Source organism: Dendropsophus ebraccatus, chromosome 6 (assembly GCF_027789765.1).
Source record: "Dendropsophus ebraccatus isolate aDenEbr1 chromosome 6, aDenEbr1.pat, whole genome shotgun sequence".
Lineage (NCBI taxonomy): Eukaryota > Metazoa > Chordata > Amphibia > Anura > Hylidae > Dendropsophus > Dendropsophus ebraccatus.
In genome coordinates this window covers 104045292-104059375 of record NC_091459.1, presented here as the reverse complement: position 1 = coordinate 104059375, position 14084 = coordinate 104045292, and the positions used below count along the sequence as shown (strand labels likewise).

The 14084-nt window shown below is 39.9% G+C and overlaps 1 protein-coding gene across 2 annotated transcripts in view; it reads right to left on the bottom strand.

The window, feature by feature from the left end:
- Positions 1 to 1645: 1645 nt before the first annotated feature.
- MYO7B (myosin VIIB) overlaps positions 1646 to 14084 on the bottom strand; it is an 83771-nt gene continuing 71332 nt past the window's right edge. For both annotated transcript variants that reach the window (XM_069975476.1, XM_069975477.1), the window contains 13 exons: positions 13759 to 13883; positions 12943 to 13100; positions 11929 to 12082; positions 10777 to 10932; positions 9377 to 9482; positions 8832 to 8945; positions 6891 to 6975; positions 6691 to 6797; positions 6415 to 6600; positions 6103 to 6219; positions 5499 to 5582; positions 3896 to 4015; positions 1646 to 2398 (listed from right to left, as the gene is read on the bottom strand). In XM_069975476.1, coding sequence (XP_069831577.1) covers positions 2321 to 2398; positions 3896 to 4015; positions 5499 to 5582; positions 6103 to 6219; positions 6415 to 6600; positions 6691 to 6797; positions 6891 to 6975; positions 8832 to 8945; positions 9377 to 9482; positions 10777 to 10932; positions 11929 to 12082; positions 12943 to 13100; positions 13759 to 13883 — 1590 coding nt within the window. In that variant the 3' untranslated portion in view covers positions 1646 to 2320. The remainder of the gene's footprint in view (positions 2399 to 3895; positions 4016 to 5498; positions 5583 to 6102; positions 6220 to 6414; positions 6601 to 6690; positions 6798 to 6890; positions 6976 to 8831; positions 8946 to 9376; positions 9483 to 10776; positions 10933 to 11928; positions 12083 to 12942; positions 13101 to 13758; positions 13884 to 14084) is intronic.

Below are 14084 nucleotides of genomic sequence, written 5' to 3'. Positions count from 1 at the left end.
GTCACTTACCCAAGTCTGCTTCTTTATCTCACATAACTGATAAAGGCACCAGTACAGTAAACAAGAACGTGGCATGTCACAGTGCCGATGTGTATACCACATTATGTCAAGTCACATGTGGTATACAGAAAATAGTTTCTTGTGTGGTATGTGAAGGTACAAAACCAATACTTTTCATGTCCTTTTTATATATGCTTAGAGATCAGTAGAAGATGGTTCTGTATTTCCATCTCAACTAATAGTTATACTGGTAGGACTTGTCTAGTTAAATATTTTTACAAATACATTCAATTAGAAAACTTGTCTCCTCCTCCTGATATGCTGCTCTTTCCCTCCCAGTGTTGACAGCTTGTTGTATAGGTTATTGACCACCACTCTTCTGTAATTGCAGTGGTTGGACTGATATATGTATAGGTACAATGTAAAAGTATAGACATATAGGGCGACATTTATGAAGACCGATGTACTTGAACGCAGATCCTAAATTAGGTCCTGTTCCCTTTCCCGGTTGGATTTACTAAGAGGCGCATGCCTCTTGGTTCATTCGTCCGGCTCTGCGCCCAACACAACAAATCGAGCAGGCGTAAATCATTATAAATAAGGCACAGGAGGAGGCCACGCCCAACAGGCTAATGGGGGATACGGCACGCGTACATTGGGGGAAAGGGGTGAATCTGCGCCTTCTCCCTGGTGTATGCCCCGGCTGCAGCCTTGTAAGTGTCTCCCCTGGTGTATATATACTGTAGAATATATAAATATGCCTACTATAGCTGTATATACACACCAGCCCTACCACTGGTTTTAAAGCAGATTGCAGTCAACAACCTAAATAGCTGTCACCAATGTGAGGGAAAGAGCGGAATATCGGGAGAAGGAGGCAAGTTTGCTAAATGAATGTAAAGTATTTGCAAAAATATTTAACTATGTTAGTTGAGATGCCAGTATTCCTTTAAAGGGTCCAGTAACCAGAAAGAAGATGAGGGCACTCACCCATACGTTGTGAGTAGTGCCGGTGAACTCTCTTACAAGACTTGTTGATTTCTTTAAAGAGGATGTACCACCCGGTAAAACGTCCGTGGGTTCAGTTTAAAGAGGATGTACTGGGTGGTACATCCTCTTTAAATGGGTTATCCAGTGCTACAAAAACATGGCCACTTTCTTACAGAGACAGCCCCACTCTTGTCTCCAGCTTGGGTGGGGTTTTGCTGCTCTGTTCCATTGAAGTGAATGGAGCTTAATTGCAAACCGCACCTGAGCTGGAGACAAGAGTTGTGTTGTCTCTAAAAGAAAGTGGCCATGTTTTTGTAGCACTGGATAACCCCTTTAGAGAGAGAACCTATCACTCTGATCCTGGTTAGGCTACTAGCAGCACCTAAAAGACATGTTAAAGCGGTGCCTTACCATGTGTTCTGTAGAAACTTTAGCTGCTGAAATTAAGTCTTTTATCCCGGTACACGAGACAGGCAGTAAGCCGGAAACTGATCATCCGGCTGTCTGCCTGTCAGCCCGCTCTGCAGGATGATTGACAGAAAAAGAGTAGTTAGAAGTCGCTTTTCCTATCAGTCATCCTGCAGGGTGGGCTGACAGGCAGAGAACTGTGGCTACTCATGGCCCAGACAACTAGTTCCCGGCTCCCTGCCTGTTTGGCACACTGGAATAAAAGACTTCGTTTCAGCAGCTAAAGTTTCTACAGAACACATGGAAAGGCAGCATTTTAACACGTCTTCCAGGCATTGCTAGTAGCCTTACCCTGAAAATCTAGGTGATTGGTTTGCTTTAATTCCTATGAAAGATCCTATACAAAATTACAGATAAGTTACAGTAGAGAGAGCACCAAGAAACCAAGACACTGCTATTAAGTATATAAATCTTCATCAGCTTCTGTGGAATAATAAAATTAGTGCGGTATGTGGCTGTAAACTCTGCCTTGCCAGTCCCTCCCATGATATGTGGTATCAGACAATGTTAGCGCTTCTGTTTCCATAACTTCATAATCTCATTAGTAAGTATCTGGGTGCTATAGAACACAGCACCCTAATGATTCCAGGCAATGCATAGGTATAGTTCCACATGTATATTCAAGGTCCATGATGTGAAATAATGACAATAAATACTTTTATGAATAATACACGATGAAAGGCACAAACACTTTACATGTTCATTGAAGATGAGACAGATGATAGTGCCAGCCAGTGACATGAGGCTTTGCTGGATTCTGCAGTTGTAATCCATGAATGACATTTTATTGTTATGGCTACATCAGGCACAGATTGGCTAGAAGTAAAGATGGTGTACATATAAATGTATTTTCACAGATATACTATGCAATGGTCGTTTTTTGCTGCATAGAAACAAAATAGCTGATGTATGATGTCAGAAGGTCGTCCATCTTATAACCCTGTAAAAGCAGAAGAATAAACATTAGTATAAAATGCAATACTTAATTTCAATATATATTCAATTTGTCCATTAAAAAGGAAGATCCAATTATAAAGGAAGAAGCTGTTTTTCATGGATGTTTGTGATTTGGATATGATGCAGATTTTTAGCAATTTTGACTTCCCCACTAAAGTCATTGGAAACTGCAAAAAATATGAAGCTTATTCACAGCATCAGTTGACATTTTTCAGACCTGCTATGTATAAACATATCCTAAAGGTGACCTGCCCTTTACAACCCCCTAAAATATGTTTGGGCAGCCCTTTGCTTTAGCAAAGCCATTAGCCGCACATTTCAGAGAGATGCATATTCAACGGCGGATTATTTTTTGACAACTTGAAAGACTGCAATCAGCCGATGAGCGTTTTCTGGCTCATTGTCTGATCGCTGTCTCTACTGTATGGTGAGATATGTGCCTGGTTTGACAAATAATCTCACGCTCCTTAGTGACAGTGTTTAAATCATCACAGGCAAACTGATACAGCCACGCAAAGATTTAAAACACCAACGGTTCTCCCGGCATCATATCGATACATGATGTAGGGAGGTTATGGAGCGTGAAAATAAGGCCTTACTTTAGAACAGTATGCCGGGTATGTGAAAGGGTCGGATTTGGTTGACAACTGGGAAGAGAGCAAAGGCTTTGAGTAAAATTCTTAACCTTCAGAGATGTTATTGTTTGCAAAAGATGAATACAACCAGAAAGTAATTTACACAGACAGATTATTGAAGCCAAAGCCAGGAATGGATGTTGAGAAGAAATCTTAATCTTTCCATAATGACCTGTTCTATGTTTATAGTCCATTCCTGGCTTTGGCTTCAATAATCTGTCAGATTTGTAAACAACAACCTAAGAAAGGAGTTTTAGGATACTATTACACGGAACAATGTGTAATAATGACAACGATCAGCCGATGATCGTTGTCATCGGCTGATCGTTGATATAGGTTCTGACCTATAATTGTCGGCCACCGACCACGCACCGCTACATGTAATAGCGGTGCGCGGCCGGCGACTGCCGATATACATTACCTCTCCAGGTTGCAGAGCTCCTCTTCCTCTGTACTTCTCCCCGGGTCCCGCGCGCTCCAGCTTCAGAGTGGCCTTTCAGCTGACAGGCCGCTCAGCCAATCACAGGCCGGGACCGCTGCGGCCATTAATTGGCTGAGCAGCCTGTCAGCTGACAGGCCACTCTGAAGCTGGAGCGCGCGGGACCCGGGGAGAAGTACAGAGGAAGAGGAGCCGTGCAATCTGGACAGGTGATGTATAACGTTTAAACAAGGGCTGCAAGGACATCGGTAACGATGTCCCTGCAGCCCTTGTTAAACGATTATCGGGCCGTGTAATAGGCCCAGTAAACGAGCACTGATCTAGCAGATCGGCGCTCGTTTACATTTATTATGGGGGCCCCCATCTAACAGTACGCTTAATCTACATAGGCATCAAGATCCCTTACCAAAGAAGTCTCACATAGGATCTTATTATCTCGTACCAGGTTCCCAGTTGTCATCTGAAAATAAGTATTTCCACTGTTCCAGCGAGAGATTTTGTTTAATGGGTGGTTAACAAGCAATTCCTGTGTGTATAGGAAAAAAACACCAGTAAGTATAAAAGTATCTACAGTGTGCTGCATAATTACCCTGGTGTCCTCAAAGGCCTTTCTCTGTGTCTACAGCTCTGCCTTCTTTTCCAGTCTCTGCACCGACAACCCGTGACTATTTCGTTGATCACTGTCCAACACAGTCTGCCTGCCGCTTAGCCAATCACTGGCCGTTGCCATTGATTGGCTGAGCAGCCACGGCCTGTCAGTGCAGAGACCGGAACAGAAGGAAGAGCTGCAGAGACCAGGGAAGGCCTCTGAGGACACCGGTGAAGACCCAAGGACACCAGGTAACGTCGTAGGGTGAGTTAATACTAGAGATGAGCGGACCAAAAGTCCGACAGCATCGGTGCTCTCTCATCATGCCTTTGATCCCGGCCGCATACTTGCACTCCCGCGAATATGCGGCCAGGATATTCCAGGGAATTCAACAGGGATTCCATAGAATATCCTGGCCGCATATTTCCGTGAGCGCAAGTATGCGGCAGGGATCAAAGGCATGATGACAGAGCGAACTGCTTTCGGACCAAAAGTCCAAGCAGTTCGCTCATCTCTAGTTAATACTTTATTATTTTATACTACAATCATCAGCCATCGGCGGCTGATGATCATTCTCTCTATTACACTGAGGCCAATTATCTTTCTGTGTAATAGGGCCCTTAGTCGTCCTTTCAGTCAGTGCTGTCATACTGCATTGGTCTACTTTATATTAGTTTTCTTTCTTTTATGTTTTTCCCAGTGAAGCATTGCATGGCCTATAAAACTCCACACACTCTTTGGCATTCTCCTCAAGGAGAAACCTTTTCCATTAAGTGCCACAAATTAGTGCAGAATTTCTTTGGAATGAAATTGAATAATTTACCTAAACATTTATCGTCTACAGAGGTAAATGCAAAAAACCACTGACACCCCTCATTCACGGTTAATTTATGAGCCATAGCAAGTAGTGGACCCAACAGCTATATCCACTTTTTTTTTTACTTCTGTAAAAAATACATGTGTGATTCCAGCCTTAAACATGGTCACCATATAATGAATATATAAGGAAAGACTGTGGTATTGCCTTTTTGTTGACTGAGAGTCACTCTCATGTCTTTGGTCAGTAAGTTACATGTCCTATTGAGTGGAGATTAGAGATAAGCACAACTCGAGCATTCTCATCTCTAGCATATAAGAAACAGCTTCTTGTCTTCTCTCATGTCAGGCAAAATTAGTTATTCTGACGCATCTTAATATTATCCTTAATATGTCAATACACCGTCAAGTGGTGATTGCATTTCTTGTGCTCAGGTCCACTACAGGTATGAAGAAAGATTTCTGAATTGGGATGTATTATTTTGTGGGATAGGTGTTGGGTGGATGTGGACTGACATAGCATCTTTTACCAAACTTTCCACCTAGGAAAAAAAAAAAATTGGCAGATCATAACTTAAACAAAAATCTATCCTGTATGTCTTACCTTAGTCTTGGGGTGAAATAAGGATACCCCATGCTTGTTTATTGCAATGAGTACAATATCAGGCAATGCTGGATCAGATGATTGCTGAAAGGTAGAAATTGTATTGTTATATTACAAGCACAAGGATATAAACCGAAATAATGATATTCTATATGGTGGAAAACTTGTAAAATTAGCAAACATAAAGCAAAAAAAAATCTTTGGTATCCTTACAACAGATATAGTATAATAAGTACTGTATATACAAAACATTATGTTGAGATGTGTAAAATAATAAAACACTAAATTGTGCAATGCAGTTAATCAGGACTCCAACACTATATTTTGCTGCTTTATCATCGGTTTCCATCAGAATGCCTCCAAAAAAGGTATTCCAATGTATACCAAGAATAGTAAAGAACACATTAATGTCCTGCAGTTAGTCTTTCCAGTCTGACAGAGTGCTCTCTGCTGCCATCTCTGTCCAGGACAGAAACTGTCCAAAGCAAATCTCCATAGAAAACTTCTGCTCTGGACAGTTCCTGTCATGGACAGACCTGGCAGCAGAAATATAAACATTTTGATAGTAGTAGTACAATTCCAGCACTTAACACACTTTACTTACCTTCACCTCAAAGAATGCAGAGCCAAATGTTGGCCATCTGCTAATATGCTTTAGAAATGCTATCTTGGCTTCTTCCACAGTTTTTTTCTCATGTTTATTATAGGCAGCTATTATGTTCTAGAGGCAAAAGAATAGATATATCAGTGTCATATCCCCAGTGTGCTGGAAAAGTGGTCCAAGGCAAATATGCAGCCTGTATACTTGTGCTATGAATTCTTTCTATAATTCTTTTTACAATACGTCAAGTAATTTCTGCATCTATATTTATAGATCATAAGGATATATTATTCAGTAGGTATTGGTGTCACCCACCCTCTTCCACTCATCCTGTGTGCTCATACGTAGAAGGTACTCTGGAACCAAATCTCGTGCAATTTTATTGAGGTTGGCAAGTTGAGAGCGGTCATTGTTGTACTGTACTTTGTATATCAGTCCAGCTAAGTTTCCTGCATCTTCCACGGTACATCGATGGTATCCACGCATATATTTTGGTAGCTCCTAAATGTTACATTAAGATAGAAAGGGTCAATTAATTTAAAACCTGCTCCATTATCTATAGGCAACCACAGTCTACCAATGGCCACTCACCTGATGATAGTGAAATATAGTGTCAGCCTTAATATCCTTCCCTGGCTGAACAGACACCCACAACTTCCGCATGAAGTACAACTGGAAACTGGCAAACGTAGGTACTCCTGTATAAAATAAGATTAGGTTACTAGACTCGTCATCACCCTAATAAAATGAAGTATTTTATTTGCAGGTCAGATATGGCATACACAATTTACCTGTAGTAGGCCGGCTCTTTCGAATATAGTCATTCAGTTGCCTTAGTGCGTCATAGAAGTAATCCTGTTCATTGAGGCTTATAACCTGTAGCCAAAACATTAATCAATATGCTACTCATGATAATAGACATTGTTCAGCTTTAGGGGTTAAACCCCATTTATTTTGTTCACTTTTCATTCAATGGTTATTTAATATACTGTAGGACCAAGAAAACCCACTATGCTGCATCTCTATGAAAGATCACATCACATCAAAATACAGTATGATATCAATCCCACATATCACAGAACCGTTGGTATGATCAAAAACCAACCCTGGTAGGGATAGGTTACTTATACAACAATATCACAAAGGCGTATCACATATTAAAATATCCAAGGTATAAGAGGCAAAGAATGGCACTCACCAGCTGCGGCTTGAATAAAATCCGGTTTTTATTAGAACTTCAGGATGGCAGGGGAGAACAGAGAGCAGATGACTGCAGTTTCACGGCAAATCGCCACTTTGTCAAACCCTAGCACATGACTCATTTGAGTCATGTGCTAGGGTTTGACTAAGCTGGTGAGTGCCATTCTTTGCCTCTTATACTTTGGTTATTGTGACTGCTTTCAGATTGAGCACTGCATAGGCTACTGGATACATGGTCTAATCAGGTACACCTGCCATATAATTGTGAGTCAGAGCAGTGCCGTCTGCTATATCTCTGTTTGATTGACAAATTAAAATATCACTTTTATTATAACCAGCTAAAAGGCATAAAAACGCCATAAAACATACATACCACCCCAATCCTATGCTCGACTGGAGTGTACTCGTGTCCCTTGACCCACATTACTTGGTCACTAATTCTGACCTTGATTGGTTACTGATAGCGAAGATAAACTATTCATGTACAATCACAAAAAGACATCCATACAATTAGGGGAACAACCCAACGCGTTTCCCTGTTCAAATATTTTATGTATATAATACAATACGGTTCATCAGGGGTTAAACATTCCCAAACACCAACTCTAGTACGATGTATCACCAGATAACAATCAAAAGATAATAACTGCTATTGCACAACCATATAAATCATAGTCAAGCCTCTTACTGTGCCCCCTCCGCTGGATAATAAACTCCACAGACATTCAGCCTGTCTGGCTGCTACAATGGCCTCCCAGACAGGCTGAATGTCTGTGGAGTTTATTATCCAGCGGCCGGGACACAGTAACAGGCTTGACTATAATTTATATGGTTGTGCATTAGCAGTTATTATGTAGTAAAGGTAGAAAAGCAGCTGATGGACTTCAATTTCCAAAAAACAAATAGGTTATGTTCCCACAAACTCTTTCATTGACCGTGTTGCAGCCGTTTTTTGAATGGCAGTCATTTTGGTGCGAAATTGTGCTTGTTTTATGCACGCATGAAACAGCAGAGTTTTGGCCCCAAAATGACGTTCAAAAAATGCATGGCAAATCACCAAAAAATAACATACAGTAGCCTTAAAATAATTTAAAACAAAATCCAGATGGCTTCACCTTTCAATGCCCCCCCCCCATCATAAAAAAACTGGATATTGTTATGATTATACTAATCCAAAGAATTAGGATAACATGTAAGTTTGACCACAGTAAATGGCGTGACAAAGACCCCCCCCCCCCACATACACACACGTATATATATTAAATAGGGGTGTTTATTGTGTGTGTATAAAGCTCCTAATCATATCCCAAATTTATCAGGCTGCCTGACACTTATACTATCCGTTTTTTCCAAAGCAGGCAGCGATCAGCAATTAGACAAAATGGACTGAAGATGACAGGAGCCGAAAGCGGGTGACACCAATGCCACTTTGTTTTACCTATTAGCACAGTTCACAGCAGTAACTGAGAATATCATGGTTATATTATAAATTTTAAGTAAATAGCTGCATTTAATACAGAATTATTGCTTACCTTGTCCCCTATCTTTAAAAAGATGCTGAAACCATCCCAGGAGCTGAGCTGTAGCTTGTTAGAGATGTCCTGGCACACTTCTCTTACCTTAGTGTTTGTGCCAACTTCAAATGCCTGTAGAAATAAGAGACATTACATGGATATTACTATAGTTTACTGGATTGACCTTCTCTGACAGCATGTATGCATGTAATGGCCTTTTATTCAGAACAAGCTTATTATTATTATTATTATTATTATTATTGTTTATTTTTGAAGCGCTCTTTATTCCAGAGCGCTATACAAGTGATAAGGGTAACAAATAGGAACATTACATGAATAAGATAAATGGCTTAACGGCTAAAAGATCACAATGCATACTATAGGTGCTATTATGCTTTTGAGGGGTGTAAAATGCATGCTGTACTCTCCCCCCTATTCAAATGGACGTTAGGCTTGGCTGAGCATGCATCATGCATATGTTCACATTAAAGAGAGGGGGATGAGACAGTAAAGTAGGCTGTACTATGGCAGTGTAGGGGTCTACAATAGGACTGCACTCATACCTCTTCTGTGTCATTTGGAAAGAACACTTTGTGGTAGATCTTGGTGCTCATTTGTTGTATGGCTTCAACTTCTACCAGGTGAGGGGGCTGTTTTCTTGGCCCAGTTCTTTGAACCGTGACAAAAATAAAGTAAGTAACATGTCTAGGAAAATTAAATATCTGTTCTATACAATGCACAAAACCTTTTACAGAGGATCATATAAAGAAAAAGGAAATGTAAAAAGCAATTACACATACAGAATGACAGAGTTTAGTATTACAGATTAATGCTATCTTCACACAACGTCAAAAATTGAGAAAAGACGTCTGTTTTTGCCGCAATTTAACTGACTGCAATGGCAATGCATTGAAGTCAATGGGAAGATAGATGTCCAATGCACACAATGCATTGAATAATGGACGTTTTTACCACGGACGGCAAAATAATGAACATGATCATTATTTTTGGATGTCTTTTGTAAACAGCAGGTGTTTTTTTATTAGTTGTTTACACACAGTTTTTCTTTTGTCACCGTTCTTTCTCTGTTTTACTATTAAATTCAATGGACTTTTCAATTAAGCCGCATCCAAAGTGCAATTAGTAACCCAAACTAGAATAATGTGCAAACACCAGTCATTGCACTAAGGGAAGGCCAGACAGCTAAATGACGTCCGTTGTTTTAGACTCAGACGTCATTTTAAACGGAGCTGAAAAAACGTGTGAACATAGCCTAATGCATCTGTAATGAATAGTATGTTCTAGTAAAGGTGCCGTGTTGAAGTGCTGTCGACCAATTTAATATTTAATTCTGATACAAGGTCCTGTATGGGTCTCACTTTCAGGTAATATGTTCACATTTATTATGAGTGAGTAATGGTGCGTTTACACAGGCAGATTTATCTGACCAATTTTGGAAGCCAAAGTCAGTAATGGACTTGAAAAGACAGGGAATCTCAGTCTTTCCTTTATGACCTGCACCCTGTTTATAGTCTGTTCCTGGCTTTGGCTTCAAAAATCTGTCAGATAAATCTCACTGTGTAAATGCACCATTAGGTTTAATGAGATATATGATATAAGGCTTAGATTGCCTTTTCATGTAATAATTATGTTTTCCATAATTAGCGCTTTATAACTGTTAGAGATATGCGGATCTGGTCTGTCTAAACCTTTTGCGTTTGGTTACCCGTGACTGAAGAAGTTGGAGGCTTTCCTAGGGAGTCTTGAAAAACATGGATACAGCCATAGCCCATAGACAAGTTTTCCAGGCAGGTCTTAAGCCCTAAGCATTAAACTTCTGCGGCCATCAGTAATCAAATGCTGCATGGTCAGATTTGGACGGACCCAAGCATGCTTGAGGTTCACTCATCTCTAATAATTATACGCAACAGTTGTAAATAAGATAGACTAGAAATGTCATTACTGTAGTATTCTCTGGATCCTTCGTTTACATTCCTTGGATAGTGGTTCCCGTTGACGGTTCTCAATGAATTTCTGAACATGAACCAGCAAACTTTTACTTGGTGGAAAGAGGCCGGTGCATAGCCAAAGCAGCTGCCATCCACTGCTCAAACTATAACTGCAGGAAGAAACACAGGTGAAATAGAGAATGGTAAAGCTTATGTAGGATGCATTTAGAATACTGAAATGAGGAATTCAGACATTTTTAGCAGCAAGTCTATCTATCTATATACAGTATGTACAATGCAATATACAAAATATACAGTGGTGCCTTGGATTACGAGCATAATTCGTTCCGGGACTGTGCTTGTAATCCAAATCCACTCTTACACCAAAGCAAGTTTTCCCATAAGAAATCACTGAAATGCAGACAATTGGTTCCACACCCCAAAAATAGTGAATTTATATTCTGAACAACATGTAAAACAAATGAAACAAACATTTAAAAACAGCTGAATATGTCATATTATAGGTTACTGTAGAGTATAGCAATCAGCATGTGGTGTATAATATATTATAGAGTAAGTGCAGAAACCTGAAAAACAGCCGCAATTTTTAGATACAGAATGGAACTGCAGATGCCCATAATGCAGGAGCGTAGTACAACAGGCTCGAATAGAGAAGGAGGGCTGCTGTCAGAGGTCTGTGTGGTTACATGACAGCAATGGGAAAGGGAGTATTTTCAGCATGGACCAATCAGAGCTGACGGAGACTGCAGGGAACATGAAGGAATGAGCAGGACAGATGTGGGCACATACATGCAGCGCTCTCTGCCCGGGGAGAGAGGGGTTACAGCTATAAAGAGATTACCTCCACAGTCCTGTCCCCTGATGCAAGCCTCAGCCTGAAGTGTATCTGCTATGATTTGGAGGGTGAGGGAGACTTCCTGGGTCAGAGTACAGTGATGTAGACCCCACTGTGCATGCCAAGCCCCTTCCCCACTCGCCCTACCGCCCAGTACAGGGAGCTCTTAAACCAAAACAATGCTCTTAAACCAAGTCACAATTTTGAAAAACTGAGCTCTTAAACCAAAACGCTCTTAAACCAAGTTACTCTTAAACCAAGGTACCACTGTATACAGTATCAAAGGTAGCGACTCAATGTTCTAGTTTACCTGTTGCTATTTGCTGTCATTTGCTTCAGGATCTGGCAGTAGATTTCATCTCTTAGAGATTCCTCCCGTACTGGGCCAGAGAATATCTGATCTGTGAGTTCTACTGGGGAGCGAGACTGCTTTGATGGATAGTCTCCCATGTATTTCATAATAGGTAGGTTATGTTAAGGTCAAATAAATTATAATTGTACAATTGTAGTATTACTGATCATACTTAGTATTAGTATACATATATAAGTATGATCAGCTATACTAATATTATACTAATTAGTATAGTATTAGTATAGTTGATCATTAGAGATGAGTCGATCTGAACCCGAACGGTCGGCATTTGATTAGCGGTGGCTGCTGAACTTGGATAAAGCTCTAAGGTTGTCTGGAAAACGTGGATACAGCCAATGACTATATCCATGTTTTCCACGTAGCCTTAGGGCTTTATCCAAGTTCAGCAGCCACCGCTAATCAAATGCCGAAAGTTCGGGTTCAGATCGACTCGAGCATGCTCGAGATTCGCTCATCTCTATTGATCGTACTTTTTCGTTTCACAAGCACCACACATTTTTTCCATAGGGTAATACAGTGATAGGCTAGGTTCACACACCTTTTTTTTGGCCATTTGACAGACGTCTTTTTGGATGTATGTCATTTCGAGGCAAAATAATGTCCATTATTTTAAAATCACTGTCATTTCAAAATAATGGATGTTATTTGACCTCAAAAAGATGGCTGTCGAAAACTTAAATAATATTGTGTGCGGGATGAAGTGGAAAAGAGAATTCAAATTAGCTAAGATTTGTTGTTACACAGTGCACGTTATAGTATAACTGACATGTAATATTTATTCTAGATATACCCATTTTATACAGCTATTTTGTTTTTGTTACTACTTTTAAAAATGTAAAACTAAATGTATAGATTTTTCTAAACAAGCATGGACACATTTTTAATGAGAATGTAATGGCATGTGGTACATTTACTACATATCATCCATGTCACCTCTCTCATAAAGGATATCCATAAAAGCCTGGCATGCGTAATCGCGCAGATCAGCCACTTCACAAACCTTTCTCAGAAGCGGCTGTCTTAATGGTTCTTTCGAGTAAGCCCAGAGCTGTGACTTACCACGAGTTCTTTGTAGAAAGGCTTTAGAAACGCTCTCAGGGTCTGGGGCTCTGAAGACAACATCAAACACATAACATTTTATACAGTATTTTACCCTTACTTTAACAGCATGTCCTTAAAGGTACACACAAAACAAATCTTATTTTACCCACGCAGCATAAGGCTGGGTTCACACTGTTTTTGCAATCTGTTTAAAAAAAAAAAAAAAAAAACATAAAAACAACGGATGCAATTGTGTGCATCCTTTTTGATCAGTTTTTCCTTTGACTCCCATTATAAAAAAAAAATCGGATCAAAATGGATCCGTTTTTTTAAACTGACACAAAAACGTAGTCATTTTTGTGTCCATTAAAAAAAAAACTGATGCGTTTTTTAAAACGGAAGACAATGGAAAAACAGATCAAAACGGATGCACACAATTGCATCCATTTTTTTTAAATCAGTAATTTGCAAAAAACGGATGAAGAAAACGGACTGCAAAAACGTAGTGTGAACCCAGTCTAAGTCTGGTGAGGGCAAACAGCTGCCTTGCTCCCTAATTTTACTAGCTGCTCTGTTTCTCTGATAATGTGCCACTTCTTGTCACTGCGGCTCTGATAGCCGTCTTTTGATAATTTGCGTGTTTCCATCTTTCAAAGTATACACATAAATTGCACATATATACTCCTTGCTTCTATATATCATGTACAGTAGTTAAAATATGTGTACCTGAAATACTGCATGGAAAATTCCTCCAATGTGTATGGCTTAACTACTTCCTGTTGACCGGAATCATCAAATGAAGAACCAATTAATTCTGATTTCCGCTGTTCTGGAGACATAGCAATCATCCTCTATGGACAAACATTAAATGCAGTAGTAAATAAACAGGTATATTCACATACAGCAATCCAATGCAAATAATGCAGGATTATATAGGAGTCTATAAAAAAGCAAGTGGCAAGTGGCAAACTGATCCACATTTGAGCCAACTTACAGCAAGTTTGGGTTCGCCCAAACCTAAACAATCAGCATTTGGATCACCAACTTACAGT